At 46.5% G+C, this 21,153-nt stretch overlaps 1 protein-coding gene across 7 annotated transcripts in view; it reads left to right on the forward strand.

Moving 5' to 3' along the window:
• Nucleotides 1-21,153, forward strand: part of nolo (ADAMTS-like no long nerve cord) — a 275,704-nt gene that overhangs the window by 12,376 nt on the left and 242,175 nt on the right. Inside the window, exon 1 of one of the 7 annotated variants that reach the window (XM_076374404.1) lies at nucleotides 13,943-14,734. The exons of the other annotated variants lie outside the window; for them this stretch is intronic. Coding sequence (XP_076230519.1) covers nucleotides 14,711-14,734 — 24 coding nt within the window. The 5' untranslated portion in view covers nucleotides 13,943-14,710. Of the gene's footprint in view, nucleotides 1-13,942; nucleotides 14,735-21,153 lie in introns of those variants that run through there. 7 annotated transcript variants of the gene reach the window in all.

Below are 21,153 nucleotides of genomic sequence, written 5' to 3' on the forward strand. Positions count from 1 at the left end.
TTGATTTAAAATCACTCTAATTAGAACTCGCCCTTCGCTCGAAGGCCCACGATACGCGTGATACTTACATGCGCCCGTTAAATATTCGTCGAGCGTGTCCCCGTGGCGGGACGGCGTTAGAATTACTCCGTTCCGGCAAACATATTGTGGGACGTAACGCGACCGGTTCCATTCTGGCGACCACCCGCGTATCTCATATTCAACCAGCATTTTCTTTCCATTACGTTTCGTTGTGTTTGAATTCAGAATTATCCTCCTGCCACGGGGCGGCGGCAGTCGTTATCGAGCGTCTCTGAAATAACATTCCGCCGGAATGTGGGTTACATTTTTCTCCCCGGAATACTTCCTAGCACGTACTATGACCGCATTACGCAGGGGTTGGGTGACAAGGACGCCGCGGCAGCCTCGCGAAGTGGGTGGGGCGGAGAGACGTGAATGGGACCGTAGATATAGAAACGGAGATCGGGTCCTCGGAACGAGCTACATTCTTCGATAAATGCTCCAGCTATTAGGTTGTATTCTTTCCCGGAACAAATCACGTAGATTTAAGAAATGGATTGCCGATATATTGCTCGAGTCTTCTCCCCCACTCCGAGCCGTTTTATTTGCCGTACGAACGTTAGCCGACCATGTTGCACCGGATTCCGATAGCATCGTAATCGTTGTTCCCCTATTTATAAGGCTTATCAGCGGGGAACGAATAATCATCGAGTGGCCCTTCGAATATTCGATATTATTATTCAAAGGTTTTATTAGGTCCTTAACGTTTCGCTGATCTCGGATAACGTTGAGTTCAAACGGTACGATCGTATTGACTTCAATTTTAAGGGATACGAACGTTAATAAGTTTTTGATTCGAGTCGTTGTAAACTTTATTGAACTCAAACGTCGGTACTGAGCAGTCTTATCTGCGTCGTGTAATTGTTTATATATTATCGTATTTTTTTTAGAAAATTGTACTCGTGGAAAAGTTATGCTACGTGATAGATTAATGAATTTTCAGTTTTTGAGAAAGTAGTTTCTTAAAAATATTCTACCGAACGATTTATGTACTTTTAATATCTTGTAAGTACCTGTTGGGTGGCGCAAACCATCCCTTAAGTGGAGCTAGGGCGAATTCTCGTAGAAATGTGCGCGTTTGTACAGTTGTAACGTTGGCAAACTTACTCAACAGTTACAAACGTTCAGCACTTTTCGCTTCTAATCAGCATCGTAAGTTTTCCCGACGAGCAGTCTGCGAGATAACGCCGGAGCGCGTCTCACAAGACACCGCCGTGTTTGCGACATCGCCGGTGCTAGGGATGTAACAACACGGAATGTGGATTGTACTCCTATTCCCAATGCGTCTAGGCGGTACACGGTATAGACGTAATAGAGTAGCCAGGGACGGGTGAAACTTCGAATGGTATTCGGAACCATCACTCCGTGGGAGCACGTTTACGTGTCTCGAAATTAAGCAACAACCCCTGTAGATATTGGCCTAATGTATATCGAATTACGGGACTGCGATACTGTCAGGAAATTGTGACTAACCTGGCGCTGCCTTTGTAACTTTGCCACGACGCGTGTCAATCTCCAGTGACACGAATCCAATTCTTTCCTGTCTTAACCGAAATTGACGAACGTACAAGATCTTCGATAGAGTTTCACCGTAGTCTTTCTAATACGATGTCAACTTTGAATTTCGAATTTCATCGGCAATTATGTAATACGATAAGTTCATAAACGTTTCGCAAGGAAAGCATTACTTTCCCTTTATTTCGATGTAATACAGAAATTCATACAGAAAACGAATTAATCGACAAATTCAGTGTTCCATATATTACAAAGCATCCGCAGATCTCGATAGAAACATTCTACTGTCATTTCTGAAAACCCTAAATCACCCGAAGTAACGTTATTTCCTCTGCCCGCGATTCACGACGATCAAGAACTTTCTCCTCCTGCGGCGCGGCCGTCTTTCCCTCGGACGCCATTAACGGTGACAGATATCGAAACGGCATTGAGCGTAACTCACAATATGTTTCCCGGGGAAACCGGAAGTAACGTTAGGTCGAAATGTGGGTTACATTCTCATGAGTACAGTCACGGCGCTTCGTAGTCGTATTAGAGCGCCCTGGGCGAACGATGAGGGGGTGGGGCGCGGGGGATCGTAAAGGAAGAAGACGATGTCGAAGGGTGGCGAGCGAGAGAAGGACGCCCTTAGAGCCCGGAGGTAAAGGAGTGGAACGCGAAAAGGGGTGGCGGACAGGAGGGGGATGAACATAGATGGCGATGGAGATGAGGAGATCGTTGGAATAGGAATGGCAATGGGCCGGATAGGAGGTATGGGGGTGAGAGAGCGTACGGGTGTATACACGCGACGACGACGTCTGCTGGCTGGAGCCACGCTGTCGCTGCTGTGGCATCGATCCACCACTCACCACGACTTTTTGCCACCGTTCCAACGAGATCTTTAACCCGAAAACTGCTCTGCGGCACGACCAGTTCACGTTTCAGAACGACCGAGTGATTTCGCCGCGATCCGCACGCCCTTCTCGCGGCGCATCTCGCGTGATACTGCACACCCCCTGTCCGCTACCCCTTTAAAGCCGTTTGTTAGGTATCTTCAGGGCTGACCACATTCGTCTTGGGAAATACGAGGCAGGTCACTCTTAGAGGTTCAGCGATTCCAGTTGATCCAGGGTGTAGCTTTTGAAGAGTCGGAATTGTAATTTTTTGAGGATTATTTTGTTTCGAATTGAGACTGGTATTTCATTGGATGTAATGTGATTTTGGAATTTCTTCTTTTTATGATTGTTGGTTTCACCGGGTTTTTAGTATGTTCTAATTGATTTATGGTGAAATGTGAGTATTTAGGATTTGTTATTTTTTGGTGGTTGTTATGCAGTGCATACTCGTTTTGTTTTAAGGTCGAGCTAAAGTTACAGTTCAACGGGTATTTTATATTTCACGTACGAATTCCATATTTCGTGAGAGTGGACTTATTCACGGTTACGAAAATATTTCTTTCGAATGGGAGCGAAAGTAGTGTCAATGACGTAATGAATATTGACCGGAAAGTCGGTCAATGATGAACGGTACCCGAACATTTTAAATTAACCGTCCAATTGAACGATGATTTGTCACTTTGAGGAGATGAGTTTACACGTAGCTCATTAACGGAAGTCAACGTTACAAGGGAACGGTACTGTTAGACCAAAACTCGATTCAACTACTACCGTGATTGCTTCGCGCTTACTTCGATTACTTCCAGAGGAAACTCAGACACACGTTTGTCCCGCAAGATGTAACGCGACCCATTTCCGCCGAGTTTCCTCGTTCATCTTTTTTTTCCCCGAAGCGACATGAGATAGCGAACTTTTCCCTGCGAAAATTCCCAAAAAGCAAAAGCATAATATTCAAAAGTGCCAAAGAGAAAGGAAAAAAAATAGATAACTAGGTTAATCGTTCACGGATTAAATTTCGTCACCGGAAAGTTCCCGATGATAAAATAGCGTCGTCAAACCGGCCATTTAAAGACCCTAAAAAGAAAAGAAGAGAAAAAAACGAAAAAGTAGAAGCAGCAAAACTCAACGTCGCGAGTTGTATAATTAACGTCATAAGCTAATGTCAGGCGATACTTGGTAAAACTTCTGACAAATTACTTGACACTGTGCCAGCCAATACGGTGCGCACAATGTCCGGGAATTTGCATATTTATATTAAAATTAATTTAACTTTGGCAACTACTTTCCGAGATTTCGATGAAAATTCGTGTTACGGGTCTGTTAAATGTTATTTCAGAACGTAATCGGTTTTTCTCGGGGTTCGACAGATTACTGAAAATCGGGAGAGGATGAAAAATACCTTGGCCAAGTACAGAATCATTTTCCGTGCTTTCCGGCTGAATATAAAACTAAGAGGTTCGTCCGACGAATCAAAGGATCGTCAAGAGATAGTTCGTCCGCGAGGATTTAATCTGAACGCTCGAATGGAGGAACGCGGGCGTTGCGAGTGTCCCGCAACCGGTAACATTAATTTGCATTCGAAATGAAAGTATTTGCGCTACGGTTCGGGGCAGTTTCGCGAGGCGTCGCGTCACGAATTATTGACCGTTACGCGTCCCAGCAAATTTATTTGCACGTTAGAACGTGTTCCTGTGCTTCGTCGTTAAAGCTTTCATTTTTCACCCGGTGAAACGGTGGCGCAACTACGAACCGCGCGCGCCCTGACTCGCCTGCTCTCCCCTTCGCCGCAGCGCGGAGCGTGTACGAGCAGTCTTACGAGTGTAATGCAATAAAATTCCTCGTTGAATCTCAAGCGGCACTCTATTTTCGCCGGGGATAATTTGTCACCGGAAACTTTTGGGAAAAGTTCAAATTAGTCTTGGCCGATGCAGCCAGCGCGGGGCTTTCTGAACTTTGCTACAGACGTTCCCAGAGAGCGGCCCCTGCCACTCGGAATTCGCAGCAGACTCGCGTTGAAAATATAAATCGAAGTACCCCACGGACGTTTTTGTTTACAAACTTTTTCGTCTGCGAATTCTTTCCTCTGTTCCGTCGGAGTTAATTGGACGCCTATATTAATACACGAGGTAGAACGTTGTACGAATATTGATGGAAGGACGCCCGGGGCGAACGATGATCCGTCCTTTTTCGGCTAATAATTTCCGATCATCACGACAGACGGTCGTGGCCAATTACGCGCAGATTATAAGTACGAATGAAATTCAGCTTTCAATCGGGTCCTAATGAATATGGAAATTTTATCGTTAGCGCAATGAATCAACATTTAATCGTTTCGACTGTAGGTCGTATAGCTTCAAATGATTTCGATAGTGGAAAGGACTCTTCTTTTTGATCTTGCCTTTTTACTAAACGAGGCTCGTTTGTGGATTCATCGTGTCGCGCAGTGTGCTGAGAGCTTCGAGCGATGGTAGCTAATGAGACATTTTATGCAAATCATACCCAACTAATCCAGAAGTCTCAAAGTGCATATCTGAACGGAACCCATCTTGAATCTACGGCACAACCATTCAAAAGCGTTAAAATACAGCAAATAAGGATGTATAGAGAATACCAGTCTTAAATCTATATAACGATACCTCTGCTCTAATCTAGACTCCTACCTCGTATCAATATTAGTTATAATCCGTCGTTGTTCCCAGCGATCCCAATATGTTCACAGCACAGGTAGCAAACACGAAACTCGGGCATACGATTTCCAGCGGGTATTATCCGTTGTCGAATGGGACTAGGAGCGAAATAAGTGAGCGGGTAAGCGGGCCGGTACCCGGGTCGACCAGAAATATGACGTTGTCTCGAGTTTCTTGGCACGCCGTTGTGTACTTTATGATCGCGGCCATGTTTCCCTCGCCGCCACGGCATGCAGCCCGCGTTTGAATATCCAGGAACGTGGAAAACCGTGGCGTGGAATAATGCCGGGTACGCGGCGTGTCGGTCAAGTGTTTCACGCTGCTGGACGTGACCTTTACAAGAGAGGCTGGGTGTATACCTGACGAGTGACATCATGACTCAGCCGCGTTAATTAGCGAATTCAAGGGTCCCGCCACGTAAGTGGGTCTCCGGGGCTCTTTTCATATAGACTAGCTGAGGCAACAGTAAACGCTTTCAATGCAAAAAAGGCGTCCTTTATCACCAGCCCCGCTAACGAAGGGAACTTTGAGACCGGCCCCGGGTCTTTAACCCCGGAAAGTAATCGGTGAGCGGCCAGCCCCGGTTATTCGTATTATTCTTCCTTCCGTCCATTTTTCTCGTCTCTTACTTTCATTCCCCCCTTTTCTCTCTTTTTGTTTCTCTTTTCTTTTTTATTATTCGCTTCTCCTCCTTTTCTGTTCTCCACGCGCTCGACCGTATCTGCCCCGCCCCGCCCCGAGCCGCGACGCGCCGCGCCGGACTCGGCCGGGTTCATCTTAAACGGTTAAACAGTTTTCAATGCAAAGCGAATGGAAAGTTTCCATTGAAATTCAATTACGGCCGGGATATTAGCATCGAATCGATGCTTTTCCTCGTCCCTATCCCCGGCGGATCTTTAAATTCGATTACATTTCGTCCCGCGAACTAGCGTCGCGCGGCCGGGACCGTTCGACTTTAATTATTGTCGACGTTATCGCTGGAGATTCGAAAGAATCGCGCGTTACTCGAGGACCAACCAGCCCGGAAGCTACTTCGGGAAGAATCCCAGACAACAAGCCCGACGAGGTCTAATCTGAAATTCATGATTATGCCGGTTGGGGCACGGGGGGTGGGGCTGCAGCGTGTAATTAAGCCGGCAAGTAACTCCTCGTCTGATCGAATTACGCGAAATGCTCGAGCTTTATGAACGCGGGCACGCGTGAGATTTTCGTCGCGGTTGCGTCGTTTCCTTGATTTTTAATCGTGACTTCGTGGCGCGAGTCGAATTGGCGCGTTTCGGACTTCTTACTTCAGTATCGATGCAATCGTGCATCTTCTACGGGAAGTACTTATATGAATACGGTAATTAGTTTGAATGTTTGTACGTAATTTTAATACGTTTGAATTAATAAAATAGCAGATTTATTGTGAGAAGTTATCTTTCACGTATCTTTCGGAAAAGAATTCATTACAATTATTTGATTTCTTCAGGAGCACATTGTATAAGGAGGTTGGAACAAATCGTATTCACAGTTTGCTATCTTCCAGCGATGAAACATCGTTCGGTGCCTCGCAGTTTCAGCAAATCGTTCGAACGATTTCCTTTTCGCGCAGAATAAACCGTTTCCCCTGGTTTCTCCATCTCCAACGGTTTATCCGCGGGAAAAATTAATTTTGACGTGGATAAAAACAAATTCTGGGATCTCTTTCATCGCGAAGTAGATTTTCGTGGATGGGGAAACGCTCGTGGTCTCGTTACGGCCCCGCGGTCTTCTTCCTCGCCACCACGTTTCCATCATTTTTCTCGAAGAAAATAAACGTCCGCAAAGCCCGGGGAACTAAGAGCACTAACGTTTCCGTGAAACCGTCTCGAGATCGTTTTAAAACCTTCCTCTTCTTCAGAGTTTCATATTTATGCACCCCTTTTCTATCTGTTTTTATACATTTACACGGGCCGTATGATTAAAGATGGAATTACAGAACCTACTAGCTTGCTTCACGCGTTCAGGATCAATACATTTCTTCTTGCAATGTTCCCGATTCTGCGGATATATCATTATATTCTCTACATAATACTACTAAAGCAAAATACACATCAGATGAAATTCTATCCATAATTAATTTTCAGCCGTTCAATTTAATCACGTTCATCGGTTTGCCTGAAATTTGATTAGAGATATAAAACAAGTACGAATTTCTATTACACGAATAGAACGCATCGAATCCACCATCAAATTTGGTATTATTACTCCCAAACTACCCCTCCACTCGAACAATCCCCATAATAACCTTCACCAAATATCAAAATCTCAATTAAAATCAAACAAACCCTATTCCCCGAAAAAGCTTAAAACCCCTCGCGCCAGAATTCACCGAAAAACTGCGATTCCCCGGCACCACTCAAAACGTCGCCTCGTTCATCGCGAGGCGGGCAGAAATTCCACCCCCGTAACGGATATAAAATTCTTCAGCCGTCAATAATAAAACGTCTGCCGTCGTATTTCCGTCAGACAGAGAAATCCGTTTGCCAGCGGAATCGTCGCGGGCAAGAATCGATTGTCCTTACACGGGAAAAAGTTGACGAGAGTGCGAGCGGTCGGGTGGAAGCGGGACGGCGAGATCGTTGAGAAATTCGCGATTCGCGACGGGGCCCGAAGGGTTGAACGTTTCGGAGGTGGGAGAATCCTCGTAGACGTCGCCGACAGGGCGGGAGGGGGAGCACGCGATCGCTCGAATTTTCTGACAAATTGCGCGCCGCGGAATCCGTGATTTTAAAATGCAGCTGTTCGCGCACGTGCGGCGCATAAACGGCGACATTATGCGACGAAGTCGGGCCCACCGTGTGTGTCCCGTCGCGCGTCCTCCTCGCGGGGATACACCCCGAGCACGCGTGCATCAACGCTGCACGATGAATCGCGCGTGTGTGTGTTATGCGGTCATATTCCACCTTCCTCTCCCTTTCTCTGTTTTTCTGCTTGCTCTCCAACCGACACCCTGTATATACGTGTAGATATAAGAAGATGAGGTCTATTGTTCATTGTGCTGCGCTGGCAGCGCACTCCAGGTTCCCCGTAAACGACCGGCTTGCTCGCGCGTAAGTGAATTTCCGCAGGTGATTTCGTTCGGCGTTCCGGCTATAAAGATACACTGCCGCTCCTGCCCCGGAACAGGCATCTGCCGTGGACGTTTGGTAACCGGAAAAAGGTGGAAGCACCTTGTTAACGCGCGATGGGACGGGAACAGTGACAGCTCTGTTACCGCGGAAGGGGAGGTTCGCTTTGAATTTTATATATTGTTTTACTTTGCTGTAGTATTTCCAGCGGTGCTACAGATTGTGAATCGGTGAAGGTTAGTTCTACGGTGACTTTGCGTCGTAGTGAGAGTTCTGCTTCGCTCGACTGTAAACTCGACTTCTACCATTTTTTTGTTTCACAGACAACGGAGCATGAGTGTCGTTTCTTTCAACATTCAAGTATTACTTTCCGTTATCGATACACAATGATTTCGGTGTAATACAATTTTTTCCTCCTCTAGTAAATTATTAACAGTAATTCGCGTGACTCGCTAAAGAAACTGCAAGGTTAAACTATTTAACTCTTCACTCGTAGAACAGTGAAAAATACTTTGTACACCGTTTACCCGGCTATCTTCTGTACAAAAAAAAAACTTCCCCGCATTTCGAACGGGCACGACATAATATCACCGTTTACCCTCGCATTCCGCCAGTTCACGGATTCACGCGTCGCGTCGTTTCCTCTTTTATTCGCTCGTAACGGAGTTATCCCCGGCGCGCGGTGCACGGCGAGTATACAACGTGTACGCGGATAAATAAAGAAGGTAGAAAAAGTGGTGGCGGCGGCCGACGGTTGGTACACTTGGCTAGAATGAAAATAAATCGGGTGCAGAATGGACGCGCGCCGGCGCTTTTCATCCGTCGACGGCCGTGAAAATGCGTCGCGTGATCGTTCGCGTGTAGTTAGCCGCGTGTAAGCCGAATCGAAATTCGCTTTTGCCCGCGGCCCGGTCCGCCAAGTGCGCTCGCGGTTTTTCGTTCGAATGGAAATCGATTTCACGGTCGCGGGTCTGTGGTCACTTTTATTCCGCGTGTGTATCAGTGTATCCTCCCGCGACGCGCGGATCATTTGCAATGAAAAGAATCTATTCGCCCCGTTTTTCTTTTCCGTTCTTCCCTTTTCCTCATGCCCTTTTTTTTTATTCGAGCCACGGAATTTTTCATCGGCGGAATTTTTCATTTATTCTTTTGAACGCGTTCCAGAAGCGAGAAGCGATTGGCCCGCGGCTCCGGGCCCAAGATTGCCGAATTTTAATTCGCCGGATCTTTGACCGGTCCGGATAAACAGTTACCTCGTTCAACGACGATCCACGAGAAACGGAAATCCTCGGTCGTTCCCCAATTTTGCGAACGTGCGGAGATTTATCGAACGTTTTTGAAATCGCTACCTGCTAATTACGGGTTCTTTATAACCCGCTCTATTTCCGACTGAAAAAAATGGATCTGCGCTGACTTTCGATATTAAACGTTCAACCGGGAGAACTGGTATAATGAGGTTTTTATTTTTATTTGCTAATTGGAGTTACTTCAAAGTTTTCGATTCCGTCTGCTCCTTTTTCTTCGACTTCTTTCGCTCGTTTTCCCTTTTTCGCTCGCTCTTTTTCTCTCGCTCTTTTTATCTCTTCAAAAATTAATAGAAAACTTTCCAGTCTGAAATAATAAACTTCAGGCTGTTTTAACGCCATGATCTCACCCTATTCAGTGCTCGACGAACATTCTTGAGTATTCGCCTCTTGTTTCCATTGATTTTGCGTCGCTTTCTCAGCGAGCGACACAGTTCTCCGTCGAAATAAATATGGCGGAAATAGGAAGAAATCTTTGTACGAAATTTCGTGACCCTTTCGTTCCGCACTCAGCGATTATCTCACCCTTAAGAAGGGAGCGACTGAGATTTCGCAGGTTTAGGGTCGGTGAAGACTTTAAGACAGTTCAATTCTCGTGTTGCTTATCCTTAGATGTTAACGCCGCTCTGATAAGACTAATCTCCCATCGGTTGATCTTCCTGTCGAGATTCGGTGCTCGTTTGATCCTCGAGGAATCATTTAGGGTGTCCACCCCTGAAGATTGATTTAGGTTGATCTGTTCCTTAATGTACTTCCGCGCAGGTACAATTTCCGTCGTCGTCATTGATTAAGATATACTTCTACGGAACCGAAAGTAAATATGGTTCTTGTATAATCTCTATGAATTTATATAAACTAGATTTAAAAAGAAGTCTTCCATTATACTGTACGTTCTAGCATATTCCTAGAAAGCTAAAATTCTCGTTAAATTTATTTATAAGTTTTCCTTTGCATATTTTAGAAAATCAAAAATACCACGTGGCTCTGTAAATTTCTAAGTCTGATTATTTATTAATTGAAAAATATTCTTGGAAAGATGAGCAGCGTATTGATCCCTGAAAATCCGAAAGTTCAATGCTCACACGACATAATAGAAAGGCAGAGTCTTCACCGTGGGAACGAGGATGGACTTTCCGGCTTTTTCGCGCGTCTCCGATGGCCATTCCCGCTGGTGCCTCTTGCAATAAGAGAAAGCCACGCGAAAAAACGTGACACGAGCAGCGCGTACAAAGTGCAGGCTCGATTTAAGATGCGGAGGGATCCAGTTTATCCGGATACCGTTTATCTAAAACGACGATCGTCCGAATACAGTTTACCCGGAGTGGTGTACGGGACCCATCTACCGACGCGTCGTGTCCCGCGCGACCTTGTCTTGTATCGAGCACACGTCCTGCGGAAACTCGAGCATGCGTTATATCTATTGATTCGATGCGACTATGAATGCGAACGCGATCTAGAAATACCATTTTTTTTTCCTTCCCGACAAATAGACTGCAGCCGCTTTGAGACATCGCGACCATTGAAATTTATTGAGATTAAAAGGACCTTCCTTGCCTTTCGCGGAACCCAATCTCGGCCACCGGATGATTTTGGATATGGACCAACTATCAAAGGCTACGAAACTACAAGGCATTTAGTGGAGTAATAGCTTTAGAATACTTCCTTGTAATATCGTATGCTGTAATGGTTACGAAGAGATTCTGAAATTTGAATTTGTATTATTATTGGCTCTCAATACACGGTATCCATATTGTTCGAGTATATCACGCGATTTATCAACGCAAAATTCAATTCCGATTCTCTTTACAGAATCACACGGCTCGAACACGACAAATTAATAAACTCACCATCCATGGAGAATCGGGGAGATGGTAATTATCAGTTTAATGTATTACCGAGCACAATGAAACATGAACTGTTACTTCAACGGTTAAAACATTTTATTAACAGTTTGTTTAACGAGCTAACCGGCTAGAATCGTCGAACGACGCGTGTAAATTCGGTGAACCGCGGTGAAATTGCGAATGTTAACCGTTTAACCGAGTAAAAGTGGTTACCTGGCTCGTACGAACCGGCGTGGTGAGTGTGACGCGTTTTTCAAATCGACATTTTTAACGGAGGAATATATTTTCGAACGCTATGGATGAAATAAAATTCAAGAAAAAAGTCGGGGAAAGAACAGCGGACAATTTACCAAGACCAGCCGATGGCTCCGGGTCGTAGGCATCGTTTCTCATGCGCGCGACGCGCACGCGGAACAAATAGACGTTTGATTCCGAGCGCTCGTGTGCAGCGCGCGCGGTCGCTACGCGGACGCTGGACACGCTCGCGAACCGGGTCAACGTTTCGATTAACGTTCGTCAAACAACGAACGCACCGCGGGTACACGACAGTAATCATTTCTCCGCTGACCGATTTTTTGACGCATTGACAAGCTTTCAAATAATAGTCCCGGATGCCGACGCTACCCCGCTGGATTTTCAACCTCGATAAATCTCCATCGGCGTGGGGGAGGGCTGCGCTTCAATCTCCGTCACCGGAATCCAACTTCCAACGGCCCGTTTCACAAAAGATATTTCCTTGGTAAATCAGGATATTCACCGAGCTATAAAATTCTGTTTCGTATACCCGCGCGCCACTCCTCTGCGATATTTATTGCCGCTTTATCCCATACACCTGTCGGTAATGTCAATACACATAGATACAGGGTCTTCTAATGACTTGTTTAATCCCACACTCGCAGGATTACTTTCTCATCCCCTTTTGCGTGTCCGGAGAAACTTAATTAACCCCGATACAGTGTTTGTTTCGTCCACGCATTCGAAGTACAATTGAAACTGGACTTTTTTCTATTTTTCTCGAATTTAAAAGAGATCTTGGAAAAACCGAGCACGCGATTAACTGGAAAAGGTGTACAAGGATATAGCACTAAAGAAATGAAAACACTATTGACTCGGAAAAGACCCAAAGTACGTAGTAAGGTTCGAATAAGTTCTTCGTGGTTACTGTGAAATCGGATATTACAGAAACGACGCTCGAAGTCGATCTTTTTTCTGCTGATAGGAAACACCGAGGACCGTCTTTTGGTCCGATTTCCTTCTTACGAAGTTCTCGCACCCTTTCGAAACACCTTGTACAGCGGATAATAATTACCGCGAAGTTCCAGGACCTAAAACTAGAGTCGAGCAACGCGCTCAACAACTGAAAAGTTTCTCAGAATGAAATTCTCCCCCTTTGTTCCAGAAACACAACCCCCGAGAGCGTAATACACTACCTTATCTCAACCAGTACACCCCCAGCCTCGTAACCCGACTGTCTCCTTCCCGACAATTCCGCGAAGATCATCGTTTTGTTCGCGAATCCCGTGGACCATCACCCGCTGCGTTCAAGAATCATCATAAAGAAGAGTGCGGCATTCGAAGATAGACACAAGTTCGCGGTCACACGTCGTTCCTTTCCGAAATTACACGATACGATATTTCAAAAATCTGAGGTAGATGTAACTGAACCTAGATTCTCCAGATGCTTCGAATTATTATTTTTATACCCTTTAAAGATTTATTATTACACGGTTGATAATAATCGTCCATATTCCTGTAAGATATATTCAATAATCGTGACATCAGTCTTCTTGCCATTCGACTTTACATATTAAAAATTCATCGATGGGTAATTAGAGTAATTAAAAATTGCGATTAAGTTACAAGTCGTATCCTACCACAACAACAATCCGTCGAAATGAACAGTCGATTCACGTGAATCAGCCAACAGAACACTTTTTTCACGAATGACTTTTTCGACAATTTTTACCAAGGTATTACTGAAAAAAAAAATAGATCCGTTTATTTCCACAACGATGTCAGCTACAATGCGTACAGACAAAGGGCAAATGTACATACACAAAAAAATACGAGAATGACCTTGGGGACTTAAATAACAAAGCGACATTTCTAAAAAAATCCTTCCTTTGTCCGACTCAGCTTTTGGAAGCATTTTAGACGACACATTTTTCGCAGAATCTAGGGAAGATAACCGCGCATCCCCCGTTACGAAGCGCACCCCAGTTGCTGCGTTGTTTCCACGCATCGGAATCATTATCCAAATTCAATCATGTCCAGCCGGATCGCTGAAATATCACACATACTGTGCACGGTCTCGATCCGACCTCCCCTCACCCACGTCAGTTCTTGGTCGTGCGGCCAAAACCACCCCTACGGCAGCACTTTATTCCAACCTCGGCACCAACGCGAAGTGGGTGGACGTGGGATCGGCGGTACACCAAGGGGTGAGAGAGACGGGCACAGAGAAAAAGAGTGAGAGGCAACGAGAGCGTTGCGGCGGGGGGGTGTGCAGGAGGGTTGGAGTTGGCGTTGGTTAGACGTGGAGGGGGAGGAAGGGCAGACTGTGTTTCTCCGCGAACCCCTCCAGCCCCCACCTTGGCTGCACGGGCGCCAACGTCAAGCGCTTTCGAGACGTTAAGGCCGACACTCGTGCGGCGCACTTCGGCCCGACGACATCGCCGAGCATCCGTGGTCACGTGCGCGCATCGCGGCCGACCCGTGTTTTCCGCGATCAACCCCTGTCGCCCGCACGTCCTCTCCCGCGGCTGTAAAACCACGTCGCATCGCGACAGCCGCCGCGCAGTTGGTCGTGTGATCCGCGCGAACAGTGACGATACACCTACCGCTTCCGACGGTTCGCCTGTCGAGCACCGCTTTCACTTTTCTCCCCCTCCCCGATCCCGTTCATCATCCCGAAAAACGAGAAGATAGAATAAAACAAGCCGATACTTGATAATCGTCGTCGCGCGCAGACACGGTTCGCGAGAGAGTGGCCATGTGTGAACCGCAGCTCGAGGAAGAAGGGTGAAAGAAAGAGTCGAAGGGAAAAGAGCAGATAAAAGTGTGAGCGACGGTATAAATGATAAAGTGAGAAAGACCCGGTGGATTCGTCTCGGAGCAGGGGTCGCACCTTGGTTCTCCTCGATGCGCCCTTCCCTGGACGGTGCAGTGTGTACGCGGCGGCAAGTCGAGGATCTTTGACGAAAGCTCGCGGGAACAGAGTAGCGGCGAGCGTGTCGCGACAGACCGCGGATTTCGGTAACGTTTCCAACGCAGGGGGTGTTTTTGCAACGGAAACTAGCTCGACGTACCACGGAGACGACCACCCTGGCGACCATGAGGCAGTCGTACTTCGTTTTCGTAAGTATTACCAGAAAAACCAGAGTAAAACGTACTTCTCGTCTCTGGACCGACGATGAACGCTGGATGGTCCGATCGCTATAGCTGGGTAGGAGCGCGTGCTCCTGCCGTTCTTCATCTTCGCGACGCTGTTGTTCCCTTTCGTTTCTTTTGCTTCCAGGGTCTTCGTGTTCATTTTTGCCGTTCGTTTCCCTCGTTGATTGTCGTTACTCGCAAAGTCGACGGGGTAAAAGCGAGTCGCTGGCTGCTCTCTCAGGAGAGTTCGCCGTCCCACCCTGTAACTCCAGGCGAATGCTCGCGTTTCACGCTCGTCTTTCCTATTTCTTGCGAGTCCTGTCCTGTCGGAGATCAAAGACTCGCCGTCCCCGCTTTAATCTGCCAATGACGGAACCTGGCGTCCGTCTTTTTTTTCCTCCGCGATGAATCGTGCGCTCCTCGCATCATCATGCCCGTCTCGTCCCACGGGCCCGGGACACCGCGTTCCTCTTTCCCTGCTTTTGTCTGGCCCTGTTCGCGGTCCGAGTGCCGCGAAATTAACGGACGGGCCACGTGACTCTCTTGAAACGAGGGGGGAACGAGGTCAGTCGGTGCACGCGACCCGCACAATGTCGATCCCGAGACTTTTCGGGGCTCAAGGAATCCATCCGGAAGTTTTACGAGCGAAATTCTACCTTGCCGAAGGCGCACCTGAGACCTTCGGGCGTCGCGGGCCCGTTTTTAAGGTCGCCGGAGGTTCAAGTGCCGTACCGGAGGTCCGCCCATGTGTTTTAATGAATGCGATTCGTTTGCGTCGATTCACCGAGCTCGGATTAATGTTGGACCTCCGTTTTGCGAGTCTTTTCTAACTAGGCCTAGGACGATTTCGCTTTTGATCATTTCGTAGCGAGAAAACGAATTCTGTATTCAGCGCAAGAGAAAATTGCTTTAGCAATTAAACATTCATAAAAGTGAATAGCATTATACATGTACGTATACATTTGTAATTAATATTGAATTTACCTGCCTCTACATGTCATTTAAATTTATTACGATATGATTATAATTCGTGTTTAATTAAATCTACATATGCTTTTCCATTGAAAAGCTGGACTGATTAGCAGTTCAAATTCAATTTGAAATCTTCACCGCGGATCTGGTTCTATGTCATAAGACAAGGGACCTGACGCATATCGGATGAACGTACATGGATCCATTATCCACCTCCGTATCCGCGTAGTCCCGATGAGATTGCACGACGATTCAATATATACAAAGGTTTTCAGTAAAAAAAAAAAACGTTGATAAAAATGGCGAGATCCACCACTCGCGTGGAGTGTTTTCGTGACGCGTATTTCGGACTGAGAAATTCGGGTTACCGAATACTAGAATTTGAAAGCCGGCCCGCATGGGCACGGAATGAATGATCAATTTTCCAAGCTCGCGCGATATTTAGGTCGCGCGCGCGCAACCTACGCCCCGCGAATCGTCACACGAAAGTAATAAGGGAAAAAAAATGTCGGTTGAAATCCGTCGGACAAAGCACGATTTCGCGAGAACCCGCTCGTTGATTACGGTCCCATTAAACACGTGGGCGTGGGGCGAGGGGGTGAGGGGTCGTCGGAGGGGGCAAATGATTATCGATTCGAGACCGTTATCCAACGCTCTCCAAACCGCATATTAATCAATTTCAATTTTCGTGACCTGTAATTCGAATTTTTTTTCTCGCGGCTTGTTTCACGCGAAATCTCGCTCGCCGATTAACGGGTGTCGAATGGAAAACCGGATTTCACCGTCCCGCGGAAACTGTGTATCTCCCGCTTTCGCGCGACTCCGCGCTCCAATTAATATTGCCTGTTTAGCGTCGAGAGGGGAGGTTGACGGAACTCGCGCGGTAGGATTTCCTGTGAATTTTCACGGATATCGCGAGAAGCTGCCGCGCGACGCTCCAGTTATAGCCGAAGAAAGTTGCGGATGCCTTTTGAATCGTATTGTACGAATTTCGGGCCATTGCTGTTTGACGCGGCAGAAACTTGGCCGAAACTTACGAGCTACTCCGTCGCTACGTACAATACCCGCCCCGGCTGGGAAGAGCTCGCAGAGCTTTCTCGTTTGCCAGGAGGGTTCCGAAAGAACCCGTGAAAGCGCAAACATCTAATGCACGTGCCGTTTGGACCCTGTTTCTCGATGATTCCGCTCTACCATTGCAGAAACCACCCTGGCGAAGCCACGAAGAGCTGGCTCGTTTTCTACCCTTTTTTCCTCCAGATCTCTTCCGTTGACTCAAGTACCCGGGGATACGGGACCGTCAGCGGAGCGCATTTTCGACCGAAAACCGGTATCGCCAGGCATTGTGTGATTTATACCGCGAACGCAGCCGTATGCGCGATTATTAACTATAATAGGACGTTCGCGATAACGAGATTACGCGCTTGAAAGGGATTTGAACTCGGTGTCACGAACCGAGGAGTCACCCGTTGATAACGGCGTGGCGCGCCGTTTCGGCGGAATATCTCCTCGCGCACAATGCAAGCTGCTATTCTAAATCCCGTGATTTATTAACGAGACCGGAAGCCGGCCAGGCCGACTTCGATGCTCGGAACAAACGGAAAGTTTCGTCTTGCTCGACGATAATATTCTTCTTACGGACGGGCGGGTTTACCTTTTCTGTTTGTCGATTATTAGTTTCATCGAGTGCTCCCCTTTCTCTCCTGCCCAGTAAAACGACCGGACCACTTTTGTCTTCTTCTCCGCAATTTCTCCGTTGAAAGAAGCGTACCTCGATTTCCATTTCCATCATAAATTCCGAACTGATTTAATCTTTCCTCTTGTTTTAAAACCGCGCCCGCAATCGCGTCCACTATCGCCCAGAGAGAGAGAAAGAGTTGCCTGTTTTTCTGCCCGAAAGATTTCTGACCCCATTTCGATTCCCTGGTAAATAAAAGCCGATAGGGCACTTACAAGGTACAACTGTTCGTATCCTCTGAAAATAGATGCATTTTAGGAGTTACGGTACAGCGATTAGGAAAATATTTAGTATTCTTTTGACTACGTTAACGCGGTATCGCAAAGTGATTGAACAGAAAGTAACCCCTTGCCTTATTAATTTTTTCTTGGGTGCGCTAATTAAAGCTGTTATATCGTGAATAATTTGCTAGAAGAAAGATCTTAAATACTGACAGCGATAGAACGGTATCCAATTTCCATTGAAAATCTTTCTAATGAGTTTCATTTGATATTTATAATGCAAAGGTAAACATTTTTCTTTCGACGCTTACAAGAACATTTCTCAAGCAATATTAATTTCAAACGTCTGCAAAGGGATCACGAAAACAGATGACACTTACCATTATCTTTACTAATCAAATTAACTACCTATCGTCCAAACATTCTTCCAATATCTATAAAAAAACAATATTCGAAGAATTACGTTCCAAAGAAAAGAACCCAACTTCCTTTCGTCGCAACCGACAAAACATTCGTTAAAACATTCCTCCGCGAAAGAAAGTTACAGCTCTCGCTCACTTCGAAGAATGTCCGCCCAGTCCTGTTCCGATTCTCCGGTAAACAAGCGTGGCTGATAGGGCCCTTAATCTCGCTGGGACAATGCGAAGATCTCTGTTACCTCTGTCGACGAAATTTTCTCACCTCCCTGAAAGGGGATCCGTGGAGGTAGGTGTCTAGCTTCCCTGGCCCGACAAAAGTCCGCTTTATGACCCGGAGATTTTGCGTGACCACCCCTGTAGACACAGCCCTAGCAGTCGACGGGCCATTGTATGGCCTCTTCCCGGCGGACCTGTCGCCCTTCCGTCCCTCCGCCACGCTGGTACCTGGCCCGAAAGGGCTCAGTGGTGGGTGTCCTGTCGGACAATGGGGTTTAGGAATCAGCACGAGCCAGCCGCCCACAAACAGCCGGCGAATAAAAGTTCGCGGCGCGTTTGGGGACGCGCGATGAACAGATAACGGGGGCGTGAAAGCAGATAAGTCGAACGGGGCCGACGCAGAGGAGGACGACAGGGTTGGCTTGTCGGTCGGAAGAAGCGTTGAAGTGCTTGCCGTGTTAATGACGACACCAGCGAGATCACGAGTGGCCTCGACGCTTCTGCGAGATTCTCGCGAGCGAACGCTTGGCACGATGGGACACGCCGGCGACGCTTGACACACAATTATTCTTTCCTCCGTATTGATCACGTGTTTCCGGATCGCCGGTATGCAAATATCCCGTGCGCTATCATTATGCGCGAGCATCGCTTCGATGACGGAACCAGGGCGAAATGATAAGGAACGCGGATTCCGGAATCGATTTACGTCCCGAAGGAATTTGATTTTACGCGATGATGCGAATCGATATTGCGGGATTTAATATTATCTTTTCGTATGACTCGATTTTGAGTGTGCCGGCTCGATACTTTGCGGTAGCTTATCGCGGTTGGGGGTGAAGAGCTTATTAATTTCACTTGAAATTTGTAATGACAGTTTAATTGGATTATGTCACCTTTTAAACGAGAATTGGAGAAGGAAATTGGTGTATTATGTTGCGGTGGTTGCTGTATTAATTCGTTATTAATTTCTGTTCAAATATAAATTAAAATTGAAATTGTTGTGTTATGTTACTGTGGTTCATTGTAATACGTCTCCATTTTCGTTCATTTATAAATTAAAAACGAGATTGATCTTTTATGTTTCTCTGATTTATCGTATCATACTTTGTTTACAAGTTTACGACGACGTTTCTCGAATAACTTTGTTTGCACTTATTCTGAACACATCTTCGATAAGATTACGCAACATTTTATATCTGATGTATCTTAGAGAAGATAACAAACATCCAAGCATTGAATTTCTACTTGCATATTCACTGCACATTATCACGCAGTGACTATTTTTCAAATATCCGATTGCAAATGAGTGTGCTATTACGTTCCTTCCGATTAGTCTGTTCAATCCTTCGTCTCCTGATCGTGTATTATTCGTCGGAGACGAGAAAGATACATTATTCGCTTTACGTAACCGCCAGTACTGCAACGTTCGCAGTTTCCAGTCCGTTTCCTTATAACCGATTCCTTTCACGTGTAGCAATGGTAATTTCTGATTATCAAACTGAAACGTGTACTCGAGAATATGTAACACGTTAATCAAACCTAATGCCTCGGACACTCATCGAACAAACAATTCCTCAATTCCCCAACTTCTGTCTTCGTACCACATCACCACATGTTCAACTACCACATCAACTATCAACAAAGAGTAGGTACATTAAATTATTTCCAAACTGTAAAGGGTTTCGATCTACAGTCATTTCCCTGCAAATCTTCACACGATGTCTCATTATCCACGATCATTCACAGAACAAACGCCGGACTGTTTGGTTAGGTAGACCGAAAGTGATTCATACGCGAGGCAACGTCAATAGGGAACAGTCATCGTCCGTGCAAGACGCCGTTAGGTACGTCGCGTCGTCAAAGGTACCTGTAATACCAGGTGTTTTCACGGGAAATAGCGTTCCCGTCTGCGGAATAGGGATAATCGTGGGTAGTGACAGGGCGCGGGGACTATTTTCGAGAGAGTTTGCAAACCCTCTAGCGCGGGCGCGGCGACAGGGCGGCACGATCCGGGTAGTAGGTACGTGCCAATTTCTCTCCGGGTTTTGAGACAGCTTGTTGCGGCTTGTACCACGGCTTGTTCACGTAGTTCTGCCAGGTGGTGTTGTGCTGTTCTCCGCAGTGTGTTCTCGTTCACGGCTTTTGGCAGGAACCAGGCTAAAGGTCGCAAGCGCCGATCACGCTTTGTCCGATGAATTCGTCCGCCGTTCGTTTTCTAACGAGCTGGAACGAGCCGTGGCTCGGCCCCGCGAGCGGAATTACAAGCGTCCGATCCCATGAAAGGACATGCAAGCGTTTGTCCGCCCGTCCGGCCCGTCTGTCCTTTCGCAACCTGTTGTCTTCCAGCGATAGGAGCGTCAGCCGGAGCGCGGTAATTAGAGGTTTCGACGACGTTACCGTCGTGCCGGCGGACACAGGAGAAAATCGTGCTCCATTGTACATACTTACGTTCGTACACGTTTCTTCGATGTATCGTTCCTGTTCATCTAACCAGATGCAACACGTAGATCCGTCGGACCGCGATCGTCTTATTTGATCGCTCTTTCCCGGCGTTGCCTGCTATGTTTCTGCTTTCTGTTTTCGCAATGATTCGACGGAATACGAGTGTAATTAACATCTTTAAGTGCCGGTTCTCGAACAGTGAGTCGTTCAGTAGTAAACACCTTCTCTTTCCGATTTACATACAATGTATAATTTCCACTGTCCATAACTACTGATGAGTTTATGTAATTATTTATGAATGATTCAGTGTTCACGATATAAAATGTCACAATTTTAGATAAGAATTTGTATAATCTATCAGCCAACGAACTGTGTAATCCATAAATGTTTGAACAAATT

This window comes from Nomia melanderi, chromosome 2 (genome assembly GCF_051020985.1).
Source record: "Nomia melanderi isolate GNS246 chromosome 2, iyNomMela1, whole genome shotgun sequence".
NCBI classification, from domain to species: domain Eukaryota; kingdom Metazoa; phylum Arthropoda; class Insecta; order Hymenoptera; family Halictidae; genus Nomia; species Nomia melanderi.